Source organism: Salvelinus namaycush, chromosome 12, assembly GCF_016432855.1.
Source record: "Salvelinus namaycush isolate Seneca chromosome 12, SaNama_1.0, whole genome shotgun sequence".
NCBI lineage: Eukaryota > Metazoa > Chordata > Actinopteri > Salmoniformes > Salmonidae > Salvelinus > Salvelinus namaycush.
Window position 1 is genome coordinate 28,186,103 of NC_052318.1, and position 15,361 is coordinate 28,201,463.

Genomic DNA, 15,361 nt, shown 5'->3' on the forward strand with positions numbered 1-15,361 from the left:
TTCCCCTTAAATGTATATACCAACCTTACAGCATTGGCATAGTTAAATATCTGTAAAACAACAATAATTTTCCTAAAATCAAGACAAAATAAACACATCAGCACATGCATACAATTTGTACTGTTATCTCTAGTGGCATTCTAATACAATCACCAGAAGTGGGACCAATTTACCATAATCATTCCAGGATAATTCCACCATCCTTCCGTCACAGTTCCCAGAAATATTTTGAACTACATCAACTAGAGTTTAACCCTCATCTTCCCAGCATAGGTATATTGAGGAAAAATCTATTTCATTGCTTTGAAAAGAGCCTTTCGTTGAGTTGTCAGGAGAGATGGCGGGAAAAAGCTGCAGAATTAGTAAGAATCTGTGAGTCATTGGAATGACCATGAAGTCTAGTCTTGCACTCACATTCCCAATGATATTGGATTAAAAACTGCCAGTTAGAGGATGTGAATATGATAATATCCCAGTATAAAAGGTGTTTGGATGAGTTTGCAGAGGGTGATTGTTCCAATTAGACAACTGACAGGACAATTGACTGTGTGCAGCATTTTTGCAGGGCTTAGAACACTTTTTTGGTTAACAGAAATATTGATATATGAAGGAAAATAAATATTTAGATAATAGTGACTTGGAAAAATCTGTAAAGCATGTCACAATATTCTTTTAAATAAATAGAAAGATGTCATGTTGCCACAATTCAATATGTTAATTGTACATTTACTTCTAAGAGAAATAGGTTTACTTGATATAAACCATATTATTCGTTAATCAATAATCTGCTCTCTGATATATTTGTACATATAAAATGCCAGCATCCTTGTTTTCTTTATATTCATGGTCAGCGTGTTAAAAATACAAAATATAAATGAGAAGAGATGCTAAAAAAGACACCTGTTTGTCCTAAACCTACAGTAAGTATATTTTCTATAGTCTAAAAATCTTGCTCCATAATCTCACATTTTACTATACTAATAGTAATGTTAAGTCTCAAATCTCCACGAGCCTGTTTTAGTCTAATTTATTTATCATTTCAAATACAGAAATGCATTACAACTCATAAATGACTTTCAGCACACACCACAACGATATTTCCTCAGAGAGGATCAATTATAAATAATGCCATTTTTAACTAATGGAATTCCTTAGACTGTAACTCAATTGTTTTTATTGGATCAATTTGATTTGTGTTGATTTTGCAAGGATCATCTCCGATTAATTTTAAGATTCGCTCCTTGTCGACAAGCCTCAAACAATTTTGAAACCTTTTTCCTAATGATACAAGTTCCGAGATAAATTACAGAATGAACAATGTTTTGGAAGTATTTTTTGTAATGTTACTACCATGTGTTAATCTGTGAGATATTTATCATCACATATCATCCTTCTACCTTTAATCACCATAGATTAGTGAAAAGGTTATTGATTGCATAAATAGCTTTTGGTCTTCCCTGCTGAGAAAAAATTGAGTCTGCTCAAATGAACATGATATGTTACTCATTAAAGATTCATACATTACATTGCTATGATGAAATGTGAATAAGAATTACATGGTCTTATATTTAACTGAATGATCAGTTAAATATTTGCCATTATTTTTGCTCCTTTTCAGGACTTTGCCACCAGAGCAAAACTAGCAGTGCAGAAAATGGTTCAGAGAGTTGGATTCTTTGGAATTCTCGCCTGTGCCTCTGTAAGTGAAATCACATATCAACTGTATTCTGTTGAAACGTTTTAATCACCCCCATTAATGTCTGAAAATACTAGAAAGTGACTAGAAGTTAAATTCAAGCCTTAAAAGAGCATTAAATAGACTGTCTGTCTATTTAAAGTGAACTGCTGATTCTCAAACCAGAAGACAGAACAGATTATTAATAAAGATAAATATAAATGTAAATATAAAGCTACCTATATTCTGTAGATTTCAGTCATTGTATTACTAATCTGTAAGATACCTCCAGTAAGTGGTAAATACCTCAAACATAGGAACGTTGAACAAAACTGTTTGTACTGAAGTATATTGAAGTATATTGAAGTATATTGAAGTATATTGGGTCCCTGCACTTTTCTATAGAATAAAGTTGTTTTCTCTATAATTGTTGTCAGTTGTTCATGTTAATTTCTTATATTTAATACATATTCTCTGTTTCTCCAGATTCCAAATCCATTGTTTGACTTGGCAGGTATAACATGTGGCCATTTCCTTGTTCCCTTTTGGACCTTTTTTGGAGCAACACTAATTGGGAAAGCCATAATCAAAATGCACATTCAGGTGAGTTTACCGTATACAAGCACACATTTTTACATAGATGTCTTGCACACTCACTCTCTTGGATAAGAACGTTTTTACATAGATGTCTTGCACACAGAGCTCATTTTTCTTATTTATTTTTTTGTTCTGTCAAAGTGGCTACTTAAGGTCTGTAGTTTGATATAACATTTTGACAAAGCAACCTTTTTTCTTATAGAATTGATAGATCAAGGCTTCCGTTTATTTTGAATATGAATATGTCAGACATGATAGTAAAACCATGAAGAGGATGAGAAGGGATCCTCCTGTACTGTACTCAACTAACTGAGAGTGTAAGGAGGCCATTTTGGCCAGTGAAAGCAAGGGTCGGTCATCCATTTTGTGAAAGAAGATGCTGCGCTCAGAGATAGGTACTTTAGTAGGGAGAAGATATTTGAATCACTTGAGTATTTTTTGTACTGAAAGGTGAATCTGTACTGTAAAGAAGTATACAGTGATGGCAATTTGTAAGTCGCTCTGGATAAGAGCGTCTGCTAAATGACTTAAATGTAAATGTAAATGGTTATTGTGTCAAAGTTCAATCAGTTTTCCCATGCATGCAAGGATTAAGGACTTAATCCACTTTGTGCCATGGTAGTGTCTGTATGCTTAATGGATTAGACTTTCTAACTCTTCTATAAATAAATAAAGTATAATAAAGTATTTTATAAAAATAAATTAAACACCAATGGAGTAAGCTGATTTATTAGGATTTATTATCTTACTAGTAATGTTAAGTTCACTTTCTGTAGATGCACAAGCAGTGAGGGGTGGGTGTGGGGTGGTGTCCATAGATCAAACCCTATTGTAGATAAACACTGCCTGTGATGATACAGAGAGTGGCGTGGGCAGCAGCATCTTAGAGTCAATTAGTCCTGGTGTCCCTTGGGCCGATGACTGTGACTCCACAGCCAGGCAGAATCAGAGGTGTGTCACTGTCCCCTACCTGCCTGGCACGGCCAGGGCCAGCTTTACAATGATACACCACACTGACTGGAAACGGAACCATCATAACTGGCTGGGGTCAGCCTGGGATGTATTCAGTGAGATGAAACGTCCTGTGTTGCAGATAGAAATTTAATGAATATAGCTGATACAATGCTCTATACCTGACAGATCATGTCCTCTGTAAACAATACAGTTATATCTGAACATTCTGAACAAACCCCCTGTTCTCTCAGCTTCTCTTGTTCTTTCCCCCCATTGTGTTAAGTCTGGAAAGAATGTAGAAAAGTATATTCTATTAGACGGCACTTCTTTGTAGTTTTATGTTGACAGTATACTGTACTGTACTGTGAGTCACAGAGATGTATAGTTGCTGAACTTGTCATGAAAGAGAGGGAATGAAGGGGCAATATGATAGACTGTAATAGGGAACAGGTGAACATTCTCCCTTGTGTGCCAAAGCAGGGGAACAATGCACTAGGGGGATTTGAGAGCTGGATAACTGTAATGTACTGTACCTGCAGGTCAGGTGGTAAATTCAGGTTCACAATAACAATCTGTTCCTGTAAACAATGGCACATGAGTCCCCGAGGATCCAAACCTTTTCACAACGCTTGACCCTGTCATACTCTAAACTGGATCTGGTTTTCTGACGGTACTTTGTGGTGATGTTTACTAGCTAGGTTTTGAAATATTGATAGGAACTATTAAAAATTATATCATAAAATCTAAGGAATTTAGGTTTTATAAGTCCTAAATGTACAGATTTGGGATCTTAATTTGATTACTGTTTTTATGCAAACTTGTAATGTATTCAAGGTTTAAAAATGATTCTGAAGTCTGTAATTTCCACTTTAAAAAGTCAGACTTGATTTGCCCTAACTAAAATGTAACAGCCCCTACAAAAATGTCCATTAATTATAATCTATCTGTAAAATGTTGAAATGGCTCCGTTAGGTTTAGCTGAGCGGAGACATGAGTAAATGTCCTTCCATTTAAGAAGTGGACAGTAAAAGCTCAGTTTCTGGTATTCTCGTTTACCTTCAGTACCTGTGACACACAGTCTGGCCTAAACAATAGGAGAGAAGTCATCTCTGTTATGATAGCCTCCCTGACTTCCACATTCCTACTAGTTTAGTTATGGGCTCTGTGTTTCAAGGGGTTTCAACAGACATGCACATTGCTATTATGAGAACCCACTCCAGTGTTGATTCCCTATATGAGTGGCACAATGGGGTAGTATCATCTTGTTAAACCTTTGCACTTCCCTACCAGGTTTTCATGAGTCCAAAAGGACAAAAACATATTTGTTAGACTTGGTCTTTGTTATGAGCAGTGGCATCCATTTTGGCCTCTCCCAGACCCAGTACTTCCTGGTTTCCTGCTCAGTGGGTGGCTGAACAGTAACTGAACGGTAAACAGAGACGTAATGAGCCCCCTAATAGGGTCTGATTGAGCCGTAATGGCCAACCCCCCACCCCCCTGTCTCCTGTGTCCAGTCTGGGGCAATGAGTAAGCAGGAATGAGACTGGACAGGAACAAAACAAATCCCCCTTTACTGTTATAAACGTCTGTCTGAGAGGAGTGACACATCTCCTCCTGATCCCCTCAATACTCCTCTCCACCTCCTACTCCTCCTCCCATCCCCCTCTTCAACTGTTATCTGTATCAGCTGTAACCCCACACCCTCCCTCATCCTCACCCCCTGAAGAAAGCCTGCCTGTGTAGACTCATTTCTTGACCTGAGTGTCTGTGCGTTGGTTAAAATGTGTCATAGGGCCTCTGACTTTTGTTCCTGGCCTTGATGACAAAGGGCCACTTCATGGCTGGTTTTGGGCTGACTGCCTGTCAGGCACCAAATGTGGTGTTGGTTGACTACAGGGGGTCCAACAGAGGGGGTATTAATGATCAAACCATGAGTGTACTGCCGTGGCTGGGCTTGTCTGTACCCCCTTAACCTCAAGGTCCACTGACTGACTGATTGTCTCTCTCTTTCTTCCTCACAGAAACTGTTTGTGATCATAACCTTCAGCAGCCACATAGTGGAGCAGATGGTGTCTCTGATCGGGTGAGTAACCTAGCCACTAAGTAACATTGGACATCCTGAAGAAATGGAAATGTGTGTGTGCTTGCTTGCATGGGTGTTTGTGTCACAGGATGGAGGAGGACAATGACAGGGGTCGTATCCCACATTAAAGGGTTCATTTGGAACATGACGGTTGAGAGCGCTTCAAGTGTGACATTTTGAGGTCGTTTGTGCCCTTTTTTGGAAAAACCCAATCTAATTTTGTTCTGACTGTAACTCAGGTCTCTTACCAAAATGTTAGCATTAATTAATCATGGGGAACTGGAACATGCTGTGTTGCATGGAATACATTTTCTTTATTTGACAGACCCTGGAAGGGTGGTGATTATACAGTAGAATATGTACGGTATTGACGCTGCTCTTGTAAGAGGTATCTTTTGGCCCCTCAGTCTGTTACCTAGTCTGGATGCTGATGATGGCCATGCTCTGGCACTTGGTGTGGATGGCTATGAATATGGACATTGTATGTAAGACTGTTTCTCAGGTTAGGATGAACTGTCTCTGGCATGCGGTCTGGTTGAAATCTACGTTCAAATCTTGGTCCTGTTATGATGTGGCACTGCTTTGCCATGGTGACCTAAACAGACTGATTGTGTGCTATTCATTTGGTGTCATATGACACTCAAGCAGAACGGGGTTTGTTGATATCTACGTATAAAGACATTTCACACGTGCCTTAAAGAATGGAGCGACAACTGCCGTGTCCTTTTTCCGTCCTTCGCCCACCACTGATGGCTTGGTGTCACCCTCCCAGACTGATCTGATGTCCAGTCAGACGTCACTGTCACCAGCCCTGTGACCCCGTGGTCTGGCCTCCCAACTAAGCCTGCTGCTAATAGAGCCTTCACACTACTGATCCACGCTGCACTGGCATGGTTATGTATCCACCAGAATTGTTGGAACAGTGCTGAAAAAAACAACATAGGATCTTTCTTTTGGCCAGTATAGTAATATCTGAGCCAGCTCATTACGGGTTAAGTCGACACAATAGTGTGAAAAATGTATTACCCTGGCCTGTATATGGGGCTGCCTGCTGAGCAGATATAGGGGGAAGCAACCTGTTGCCTTTGTAGAGTTGTCAGGGCCAGGACCAGTGTGTGTGTGTGTAGCAGGTAACTACCCTCTGCCAGTTGGGATGGTGTTAAATTGGCACCTGACACACACGCACGCACACACCCCCACACACACACACACACACACACTTGGCTGTGCTGAAGTCAGACTGCGAGATTGCATCAGCTCTCATCCTTGCCAGCAGTTTCTTTCACCGCTCTTTTCTTTGTTTCAAGAATGAATACTTTGGTGGCTTTATTTAGAGCTGGTTTTAATAAAAAGCTTTATTTTTTCTCTAATTTGTTGAAAGATTATTCCCAAATCGAGTTAACAGACAAACAGGCAATTTTAGTTAAAGCTTTTTGGTCATTCACAAGGGTTCAGAGAGTTTTATCATTCATGAGGGGTTTTCAGCATTGTTGTTCACATGCTTTTCAATTGAATGTATTTGAATATAGGCTATTCATTTCATTATCATATGAATCATATGAACATTTTATAGCTGTGTGTGTGTGTGTGTGTGTGTGTGTGTGTGTGTGTGTGTGTGTGTGTGTGTGTGTGTGTGTGTGTGTGTGTGTGTGTGTGTGTGTGTGTGTGTGTGTGTGTGTTTTTATAATGATGGATAGATAGTGTTGTGAGGGGTTTTGAGGGTTTGAGGAGTTTTCAGCATAACTGTTCATATCCTTTTCAAATTAATTTATTTCAATATAGGCTATTCATTTAATTACCGTATGAATCATATAAACATTTTATAGTTGTTGTGTGTTTGTGTGTAATGATGGATAGGTAGCGTTATGATAGTTTCAGTCCCCAGGGGGCTGATAGTCATTGAGCCACAGAAATACAGAGTGACACATCAGAGGTGAATGGAAAGTTTCACTGCAAGTCACAAATTCACTGTTTCCCCCTTTTTACAACCTGTTAACCGTCAACTTCCTTCCTGACTGAGGCCCATCCACCTTGAGAGTTGCCTGATAGTGAGGCTTTCACACAGAAACTGCCATCCAGCAATGGCTCTGTCACATTTCCACCTCACACACCTTCACTATTATTAACCCTTTACCGGACTAACCACACCTTTACTTTTAACCCTTTAATATTAACTCTTTAACTACCTACCCATGCCCATTGCCACTTTTATTTAACCCCTTTGCTGCCTGTCCGCATTTCCATTCATGAACCTTTTCATTGCCTATTTTGGCTTATTTATTGTCCTATCCACCAGAGTTCCTTTTCTCTTTCCATTTATTTTTATTTTTTTACACTTGCAAACAATGCTAAATCATCTTCTTTTTGAAGGGGATTTTTTCAGTTTTATATGTATTGAATAACATTCTTTCAGTGAAAATGCTCAGATTTTCTTATGTTGGTTGGTCGCAGTAAGCAGTGGTACAGTTAAGGACTGTAGAATTATGGTAGTTATAATCTCCTGTAAAAGTGCTGTTTGTGTTGTCGGTAATCATTTTTTAAACATATAAGACCGTTATGGTTTTAATGATGTTTAAACACAGGAATGGAAGATGATATCTGGTGATATCGCTGTTCTCCCTATGGGTTTATCACAACCACCGTTTCTCACATATTTATCTATTCACAGCTCATAAAAAGAGACCCCCTGTATCTCTTAGTAAATTATGTTTTAATATTTACTCTAGTTGCTGTTGAAATTATTGAGAAAACTGCTCTTACAGGCCCCAACTGTTTTCCTGTACAGCCAGTTTATAGTACAAGGGTCATAACTTGACTGTTAACGTTGTTGTGACATGATTTTTAACCTTTACTATTCATATTGTATAGTCTTCAGACAGACATGACTTTTAACCTTTACTATTCATATTGTATAGTCTTCAGACAGACATGATTTTTAACCTTTACTATTCATATTGTATAGTCTTCAGACAGACATGACTTTTAACCTTTACTATTCATATTGTATAGTCTTCAGACAGACATGATTTTTAACCTTTACTATTCATATTGTATAGTCTTCAGACAGACATGACTTTTAACCTTTACTATTCATATCCGTGGGGCGACGCACAATTGGCATAGCGTCGTCCGGGTTAGGGAGGGTTTGGCCGGTAGGGATATCCTTGTCTCAGTATGTAAAAAATTTAATAAAATGTATGCACTCTACTGTAAGTCGCTCTGGATAAGAGCGTCTGCTAAATGACTAAAATGTAAATGTAAATGTAAATATTGTATAGTCTTCAGACAGACATGATTTTTTAACCTTTACTATTCATATTGCATAATCTTCAGGCAGATATTCTCTGTGCAGCTGTGTTGATAGCTGTCAATATTTAACTAATTGTTTTTAATTTACTCAAACAAACAAATATTGACTGTATTGCGTCATTGCAAATCATTGCTGTGCTTACAAATCTTATTCAAAATTCTTTAAAAACACTTTTCAAAATGTACAGTATATGTTGGAGTGAGGGGAAATAACAGACGACTTCTCAAGTTTTATTAGATCAAATTTGTTCTAGTTTATTCTCCTATCTTCTTATTGAAAGTTCTGAAATAAATCAAAGCCATATTTGTTTATTGAAATTGTTTCATTTAACAATCCTGCCATATTTACACCATCTTTTACTCTCTTTTCCTCAGTTTCCTCATTGTTGTTATATTGTTTTGTTTCATCTGCATTTTTTACAATTTAATTGCAAAAAGATGACTATACCACGTCTGTCTCAAATGGAAAGAGGAGTGAAAGCGTTAAGTCATGGCATTCCTTGAATTAATTGACCGTTGGACTTGCGATGATTTCACTCTCACATGATATGAGAGAGTAGATTCATTTCCCTCTTCTTGCTAGTCAGTCAGGTTAGCCATTTATGATAACTGCACAGATACATATAAGTCAATGCCCTTTTAACCTCACAGAGAGAAACATGGCGAACAATTACAGCACTGGGAAAGAGCCATTAAAAGCAAATGTTTAAGCACGTGTTGTTGGACTATTCTCAACTTGTAAAGATCCATTTCTCTATTGTTCAGCTCGTTCAGCCCGTTCACATGTCAATGTATCAGAAAGATTTTGTATAAATCTTCTTGACACTAGAATAGCCTAAACTGTGTGGCTCAGAGTCAGACAGACAGTTTTGCCCAGTAGATTTGAGGATGTGCCCTTTTCATTTGAGTCCATCTGAACATCTGCTGAACAATAGGCAGCTATTGAGCACAGAGTAGGAACCTCTGGCACACAACTTTAAAATAACCATAATATGCTGTAAATTCCCCTATCGCAAGTCATAGCTTGACCTTTTATGAGACACAGTATCATTTCTCGCCAACACAATTATAGGTCATTTTGAAAACATATACTTAACCAATATTCAAAATTATAAGAAAATACAAGTTTACTGTATATGTAGGTATATTTGGTCAAGATGTCAGATTTGAAACCCAGTTGAAAGGAGATGTAAATCAAGTAAAACTTTATTTGTCACATGCGCCGAATACAACAGGACCGTGAAATGCTTACTTACAAGCCCTTAACCAACAATGCATTTCAAGAAAGAGTTAAGAAAATATTTACCAAATAAACTAAAGTGGAAAATAATAAAAAGTAACACAAAATAACAATAACGAGGCTATATACCAGGGTTACCGGTACCGAGTCAATGTGTGGGGGTACAAGTTAGTCAAGGAAATGTGTACATGTAGGTAGGGGTAAAGTGACTTGCATAGATAATAAACAGCGAGTAGCAGCAGTGTAAAATCAGATGGGGAGGTGTCAATGTAAATAATCTGGTGGCCATTTGATTAGTTGTTCGGCAGTCTTATGGCTTGGGGGTAGAAGCTGTTAAGGAGCCTTTTGGTTCTCCGGTACCGCTTGCCATGCGGTAGCAGAGAGAAGAGTCTATGACTGGGGTGACTGGAGTCTTTGACAATATTTTGGGCCTTCCTCTGACACCGCATAGTATATAGGCCCTGGAGGGCAGGAAGCTTGGCCGCAGTGATGTACTGGGCCGTATGCACTACCCTCTGTAGTGCCTTACGGTCAGATGCTGAGCAGTTACCATACCAGGCGGTGATGCAACCGGTCAGGATGCTCTCGATGGTGCAGCTGTAGAAATTTTTGAGGATCTGTCCATGCCAAATCTTTTCAGTCTCCTGAGGGGGAAAAGGTGTTGTCGTGCCTTCTTCACGACTGTCTTGGTGTGTTTGGACCATGATAGGTAGTTGGTGATGTGAACACTAAGGAACTTGAAACTCTCGACCCGCTCCACTATAGCCACGACGATGTTAATGGGGGCCTGTTCGGCCCGCCTTTTCCTGTAGTCCACGATCAGCTCCTTTGTCTTGCTCACATTGAGGTAGAGGTTGTTGTCCTGGCACCACACTGCCATGTCTTTGACCTCTTCCCAATAGGCTGTCTCATCGTTGTCGGTAATCAGGCCTTCCACTGTTGTGTCGTCAGCAAACTTAATGATGGTGTTGGAGTCGTGTTTGGCCACGCAGTCGTGGGTGAACAGTGAGTACAGGAGGGGACTAAGCACACACCCCTGAGGGGCCCAAGTGTTGAGGATCAGCGTGGCAGATGTGTTGTTGCCTACACTTACCACCTGGGGGAGGCCTGTCAGGAAGTCCAGGATCCAGTTGCAGAGGGAGGTGTTTAGTCCCAGGGTCCTTAGCTTAGTGATGAGCTTTGTGGGCACTATGGTGTTGAACGCTGAGCTGTAGTCAATGAACAGCATTCTCACATAAGTGTTCCTTTTGTCCAGGTGGGAAATGGCTGTGTGGAGTGCGATTGAGATTGAGTCATCTGTGGATGTGTTGGGGCAATATTCGAATTGGAGTGGGTCTAGGGTATCCGGGATGATGCTGGTGAAGTGAGACATGACCAGCCTTTCAAAGCATTTCATGGCTACCGACGTGAATGCTACGGGGCGGTAATCATTTAGGCAGGTTACCTTCGCTTCCTTGGGCACAGGGACTATGATGGTCTGCTTGAAACACGTAGGTAATACAGACTCGGTCAGGGAGAGGTTGAAAATGTCAGTGAAGTCACTTGCCAGTTGGTCCGCGCATACTTAGAGTACACGTCCTGGTAATCCGTCTGGGCCCGCGGCTTTGTGAATGTTGGCCATTATCACACAGTCGTCCGGAACAGCTGGTGAACTGATGCATGCTTCAGGGCTGCTTGCCTCGATGCGAGCATAAAAGGCATTTAGCTCGTCTGGTAGGCTCGCGTCACTGGGTAGCTCACGGCTGGGTTTCCCTTTGTAGTCCGTAATAGTTTTCAAGCCTTGCCACATCCGTCGAGCGTATAGTAGGATTCAATCTTAATCCTATATTGACGCTTCGCCTGTTTGATGGTTCGTCTGAGGGCGTAGCGGGATTTCTTATAAGCGTCCGGATTAGTGTCCCGCTCCTTGAAAGCAGCAGCTCTAGACTTTAGCTCGATGCAGATGTTGCCTGTAATCCCTGGCTTCTGGTTGGGTTATGTACGTACGGTCACTGTGGAGACGAGGTCGTCGATGCACTTATTGATGAAGCCAGTGACTGAGGTGGTATACTCCTCAAAGCCATTGGATGAATCCTGGGAACATATTCAAATCAAATCAAATTTTAATGGTCACATACACGTGATTAGCAGATGTTATTGCGGGTGTAGAGAAATACTTGTGCTTCCAGCTCCGACAGTGCAGTAATATCTAACAAGTAATATCTAACAAATTACACAATATATACCCAATACACACAAATCTAAGTAGGAATGAATTAAGACTATATACATATGGACGAGCTATGTCAGAGTGGAATGGACTAAAATACAGTAGATGTAACGGCTTTCTTCTTCCTCCTCTGATGAGGAGTAGTAGGAAGGATCGGAAGACCAATGCGCAGCGTGGTACGTATCCATAATGACTTTTAATGAGAATGAATACGACAAAATACAAACAAACAAACTGAAACAAAATGAAAACCGAAACAGTCCCGTAACGTGAAACACACAAACACTAAACAGGAAATAACCACCCACGAAACCCAGGTGGAAAAAGGCTACCTAAGTATGATTCTCAATCAGAGACAACTAACGACACCTGCCTCTGATTGAGAATCATACCAGGCCAAACGAAAAACCCAACACAGACAAACGAACATAGATTACCCACCCAACTCACGCCCTGACCACACCAAAACAAATAATTAACAAAAGAACTAGGGTCAGAACGTGACAGTACCCCCCCCCCCCCCCCCCCCCCCCCCCCAAGGTGCAGACTCCGGCCGCAAAACCTGAACTTATAGGGGAGGGTCTGGGTGGGCATCTGTCCGCGGTGGCGGCTCTCCACCATTGTCTTAGTCCACTTCAGTGGCGTCCTTTGAGCGGCGACCCTCGCCGCCGACCTTGGCCTGGGAACCCTAATAAATGACCCCACGGGACTGAGGGACGCCTCTGGACTGAGGGGCAGCTCCGGACTGAGGGGCAGCTCCGGACTGAGGGGCAGCTCCGGACTGAGGGGCAGCTCCGGACTGAGGGGCAGCTCAGGACTGAGGGGCAGCTCAGGACTGAAAGGCAGCTCAGGACTGAGGGGTAGCTCAGGACTGAGGGGTAGCTCAGGACTGAGGGGTAGCTCAGGACTGAGGGGTAGCTCAGGACTGAGGGGCAGCTCAGGACTGAAAGGCAGCTCAGGACTGAGGGGTAGCTCAGGACTGAGGGGTAGCTCAGGACTGAGGGGTAGCTCAGGACTGAGGGGCAGCTCAGGACTGAGGGGTAGCTCAGGACTGAGGGGTAGCTCAGGACTGAAAGGCAGCTCAGGACTGAGGGGTAGCTCAGGACTGAAAGGCAGCTCAGGACTGAAAGGCAGCTCAGGACTGAGGGGTAGCTCAGGACTGAGGGGTAGCTCAGGACTGAGGGGTAGCTCAGGACTGAGGGGTAGCTCAGGACTGAAAGGCAGCTCAGGACTGAAAGGCAGCTCCGGACTGAGGGGCAGCTCCGGACTGAGGGGCAGCTCCGGACTGAGGGGCAGCTCCGGACTGAGGGGCAGCTCCGGACTGAGGGGCAGCTCCGGACTGAGGGGCAGCTCCGGACTGAGGGGCAGCTCCGGACTGAGGGGCAGCTCCAGACTGAGGAGTAGCTCAGGACTGAGGAGTAGCTCAGGACTGAGGGGTAGCTCAGGACTGAAAGGGCAGCTCCGGACTGAAGGGCAGCTCCGGACTGAAGGGCAGCTCCGGACTGAAGGGCAGCTCCGGACTGAAGGGCAGCTCCGGACTGAAGGGCGGCTCTGGCAGCTCCTGACTGGCGGGCGGCTCTGGCAGCTCCTGACTGGCGTCCGGCTCTGGCAGCTCCTGACTGGCGGGCGGCTCTGGCAGCTCCTGACTGGCGTCCGGCTCTGGCAGCTCCTGACTGGCGGGCGGCTCTGGCAGCTCCTGACTGGCGGCTCAGACGGCTCTGGCAGCTCCTGACTGGCGGCTCAGACGGCGCTGGACAGACGGGCGGCTCAGACGGCGCTGGACAGACGGGCGGCTCAGACGGCGCTGGACAGACGGGCGGCTCAGGCGGCGCTGGACAGACGGACGGCTCAGGCGGCGCTGGACAGACGGACGGTTCAGGCGGCGCTGGACAAACGGACGGCTCAGGCGGCGTTGGACAGACGGACGGCTCAGGCGGCGTTGGACAGACGGACGACTCAGGCGGCGCTGGACAGACAGACGGCTCAGGCGGCGCTGGACAGACAGACGGCTCAGGCGGCGCTGGACAGGAGGGAGACTCAGGCCTGCCGAGGCGCACAGTAGGCCTGGTGCGTGGTGCCGGAACTGGTGGTACCGGGCTGGGAACACGCACCTCAGGGCGAGTGCGGGGAGCAGGAACAGGGCATACTGGACCCTGGAGGCGCACAGTAGGCCTGGTGCGTGGTGCCGGAACTGGTGGTACCGGGCTGGGAACACGCACCTCAGGGCGAGTGCGGGGTGTTGGAACTGGAGGCCTGGTACGTGGTGCCGGCACCGGAGGGCTGGTGCGAGGGGCTGCCACAGGAGAGCTGGTACGTGGGGCTACCAAAGGAGGACTGGTGCGTGGAGAAGGCACCGGATAGACCGGACCGTGGAGGCGCACTACAGGTCTCGAGCACCGAGCCTGCCCAACCCTACCTGGCTGAATGCTCCCCGTAGCCAGGCCAGTGCGGCGAGGTGGAATAGCCCGCACTGGGCTGTGCTGGCGAACCGGGGACACCATGCGTAGGGCTGGTGCCATGTACACCGGCCCGAGGAGACGCACTGGAGACCAGATGTGTAGAGCCGGCTTCATGGCACCTGGCTCGATGCCCACTCTAGCCCGGCCGATACGAGGCGCTGCTATGTACCGCATCGGGCTATGCCTGCGAACCGGGGACACCGTGCGCATATCTGCATAACACGGTGCCTGCCCGGTCGCTCTCTCTCCACGGTAAGCACGGGGAGTTGGCTCAGGTCTCCTACCTGGCTTAACACCACTCCCCGTTTGCTCCCCCCAAAGACATTTTTGGGGCTGCCTCTCTGGCTTCCAGCCGCGCTTATGTGCAGCCTCCTCATACCGCCGCCTCTCCGCTTTCGCTGCCTCCAGCTCAGCTTTTGGGCGGCGATATTCACCAGTCTGTGCCCAGGGTCCCTTACCGTCCAGAATTTCCTCCCAAGTCCATTTCTCCAGATATCGCTGCCGAGTGCTGCTGCTGCCCGTTACCACGCTGCTTGGTCTTAGTTTGGTGGGTGGTTCTGTAACGGCTTTCTTCTTCCTCCTCTGATGAGGAGGAGTAGGAAGGATCGGAAGACCAATGCGCAGCGTGGTACGTATCCAAAATGACTTTTAATGAGAATGAATACGACAAAATACAAACTAACAAAGTGAAACAAAATGAAAACCGAAACAGTCCCATAACGTGAAACACACAAACACTAAACAGGAAATAACCACCCACGAAACCCAGGTGGAAAAAGGCTACCTAAAGTATGATTCTCAATCAGAGACAACTAACGACACCTGCCTCTGATTG

At 44.2% G+C, this 15,361-nt stretch overlaps 1 protein-coding gene across 3 annotated transcripts in view; it reads left to right on the forward strand.

Moving 5' to 3' along the window:
• The window catches only part of LOC120057065 (vacuole membrane protein 1-like), a 113,489-nt gene that overhangs the window by 74,938 nt on the left and 23,190 nt on the right, over positions 1-15,361 (forward strand). For all 3 annotated transcript variants that reach the window (XM_039005451.1, XM_039005450.1, XM_039005453.1), the window contains exons 8-10: positions 1,619-1,699; positions 2,162-2,278; positions 5,248-5,309. In XM_039005451.1, coding sequence (XP_038861379.1) covers positions 1,619-1,699; positions 2,162-2,278; positions 5,248-5,309 — 260 coding nt within the window. The remainder of the gene's footprint in view (positions 1-1,618; positions 1,700-2,161; positions 2,279-5,247; positions 5,310-15,361) is intronic.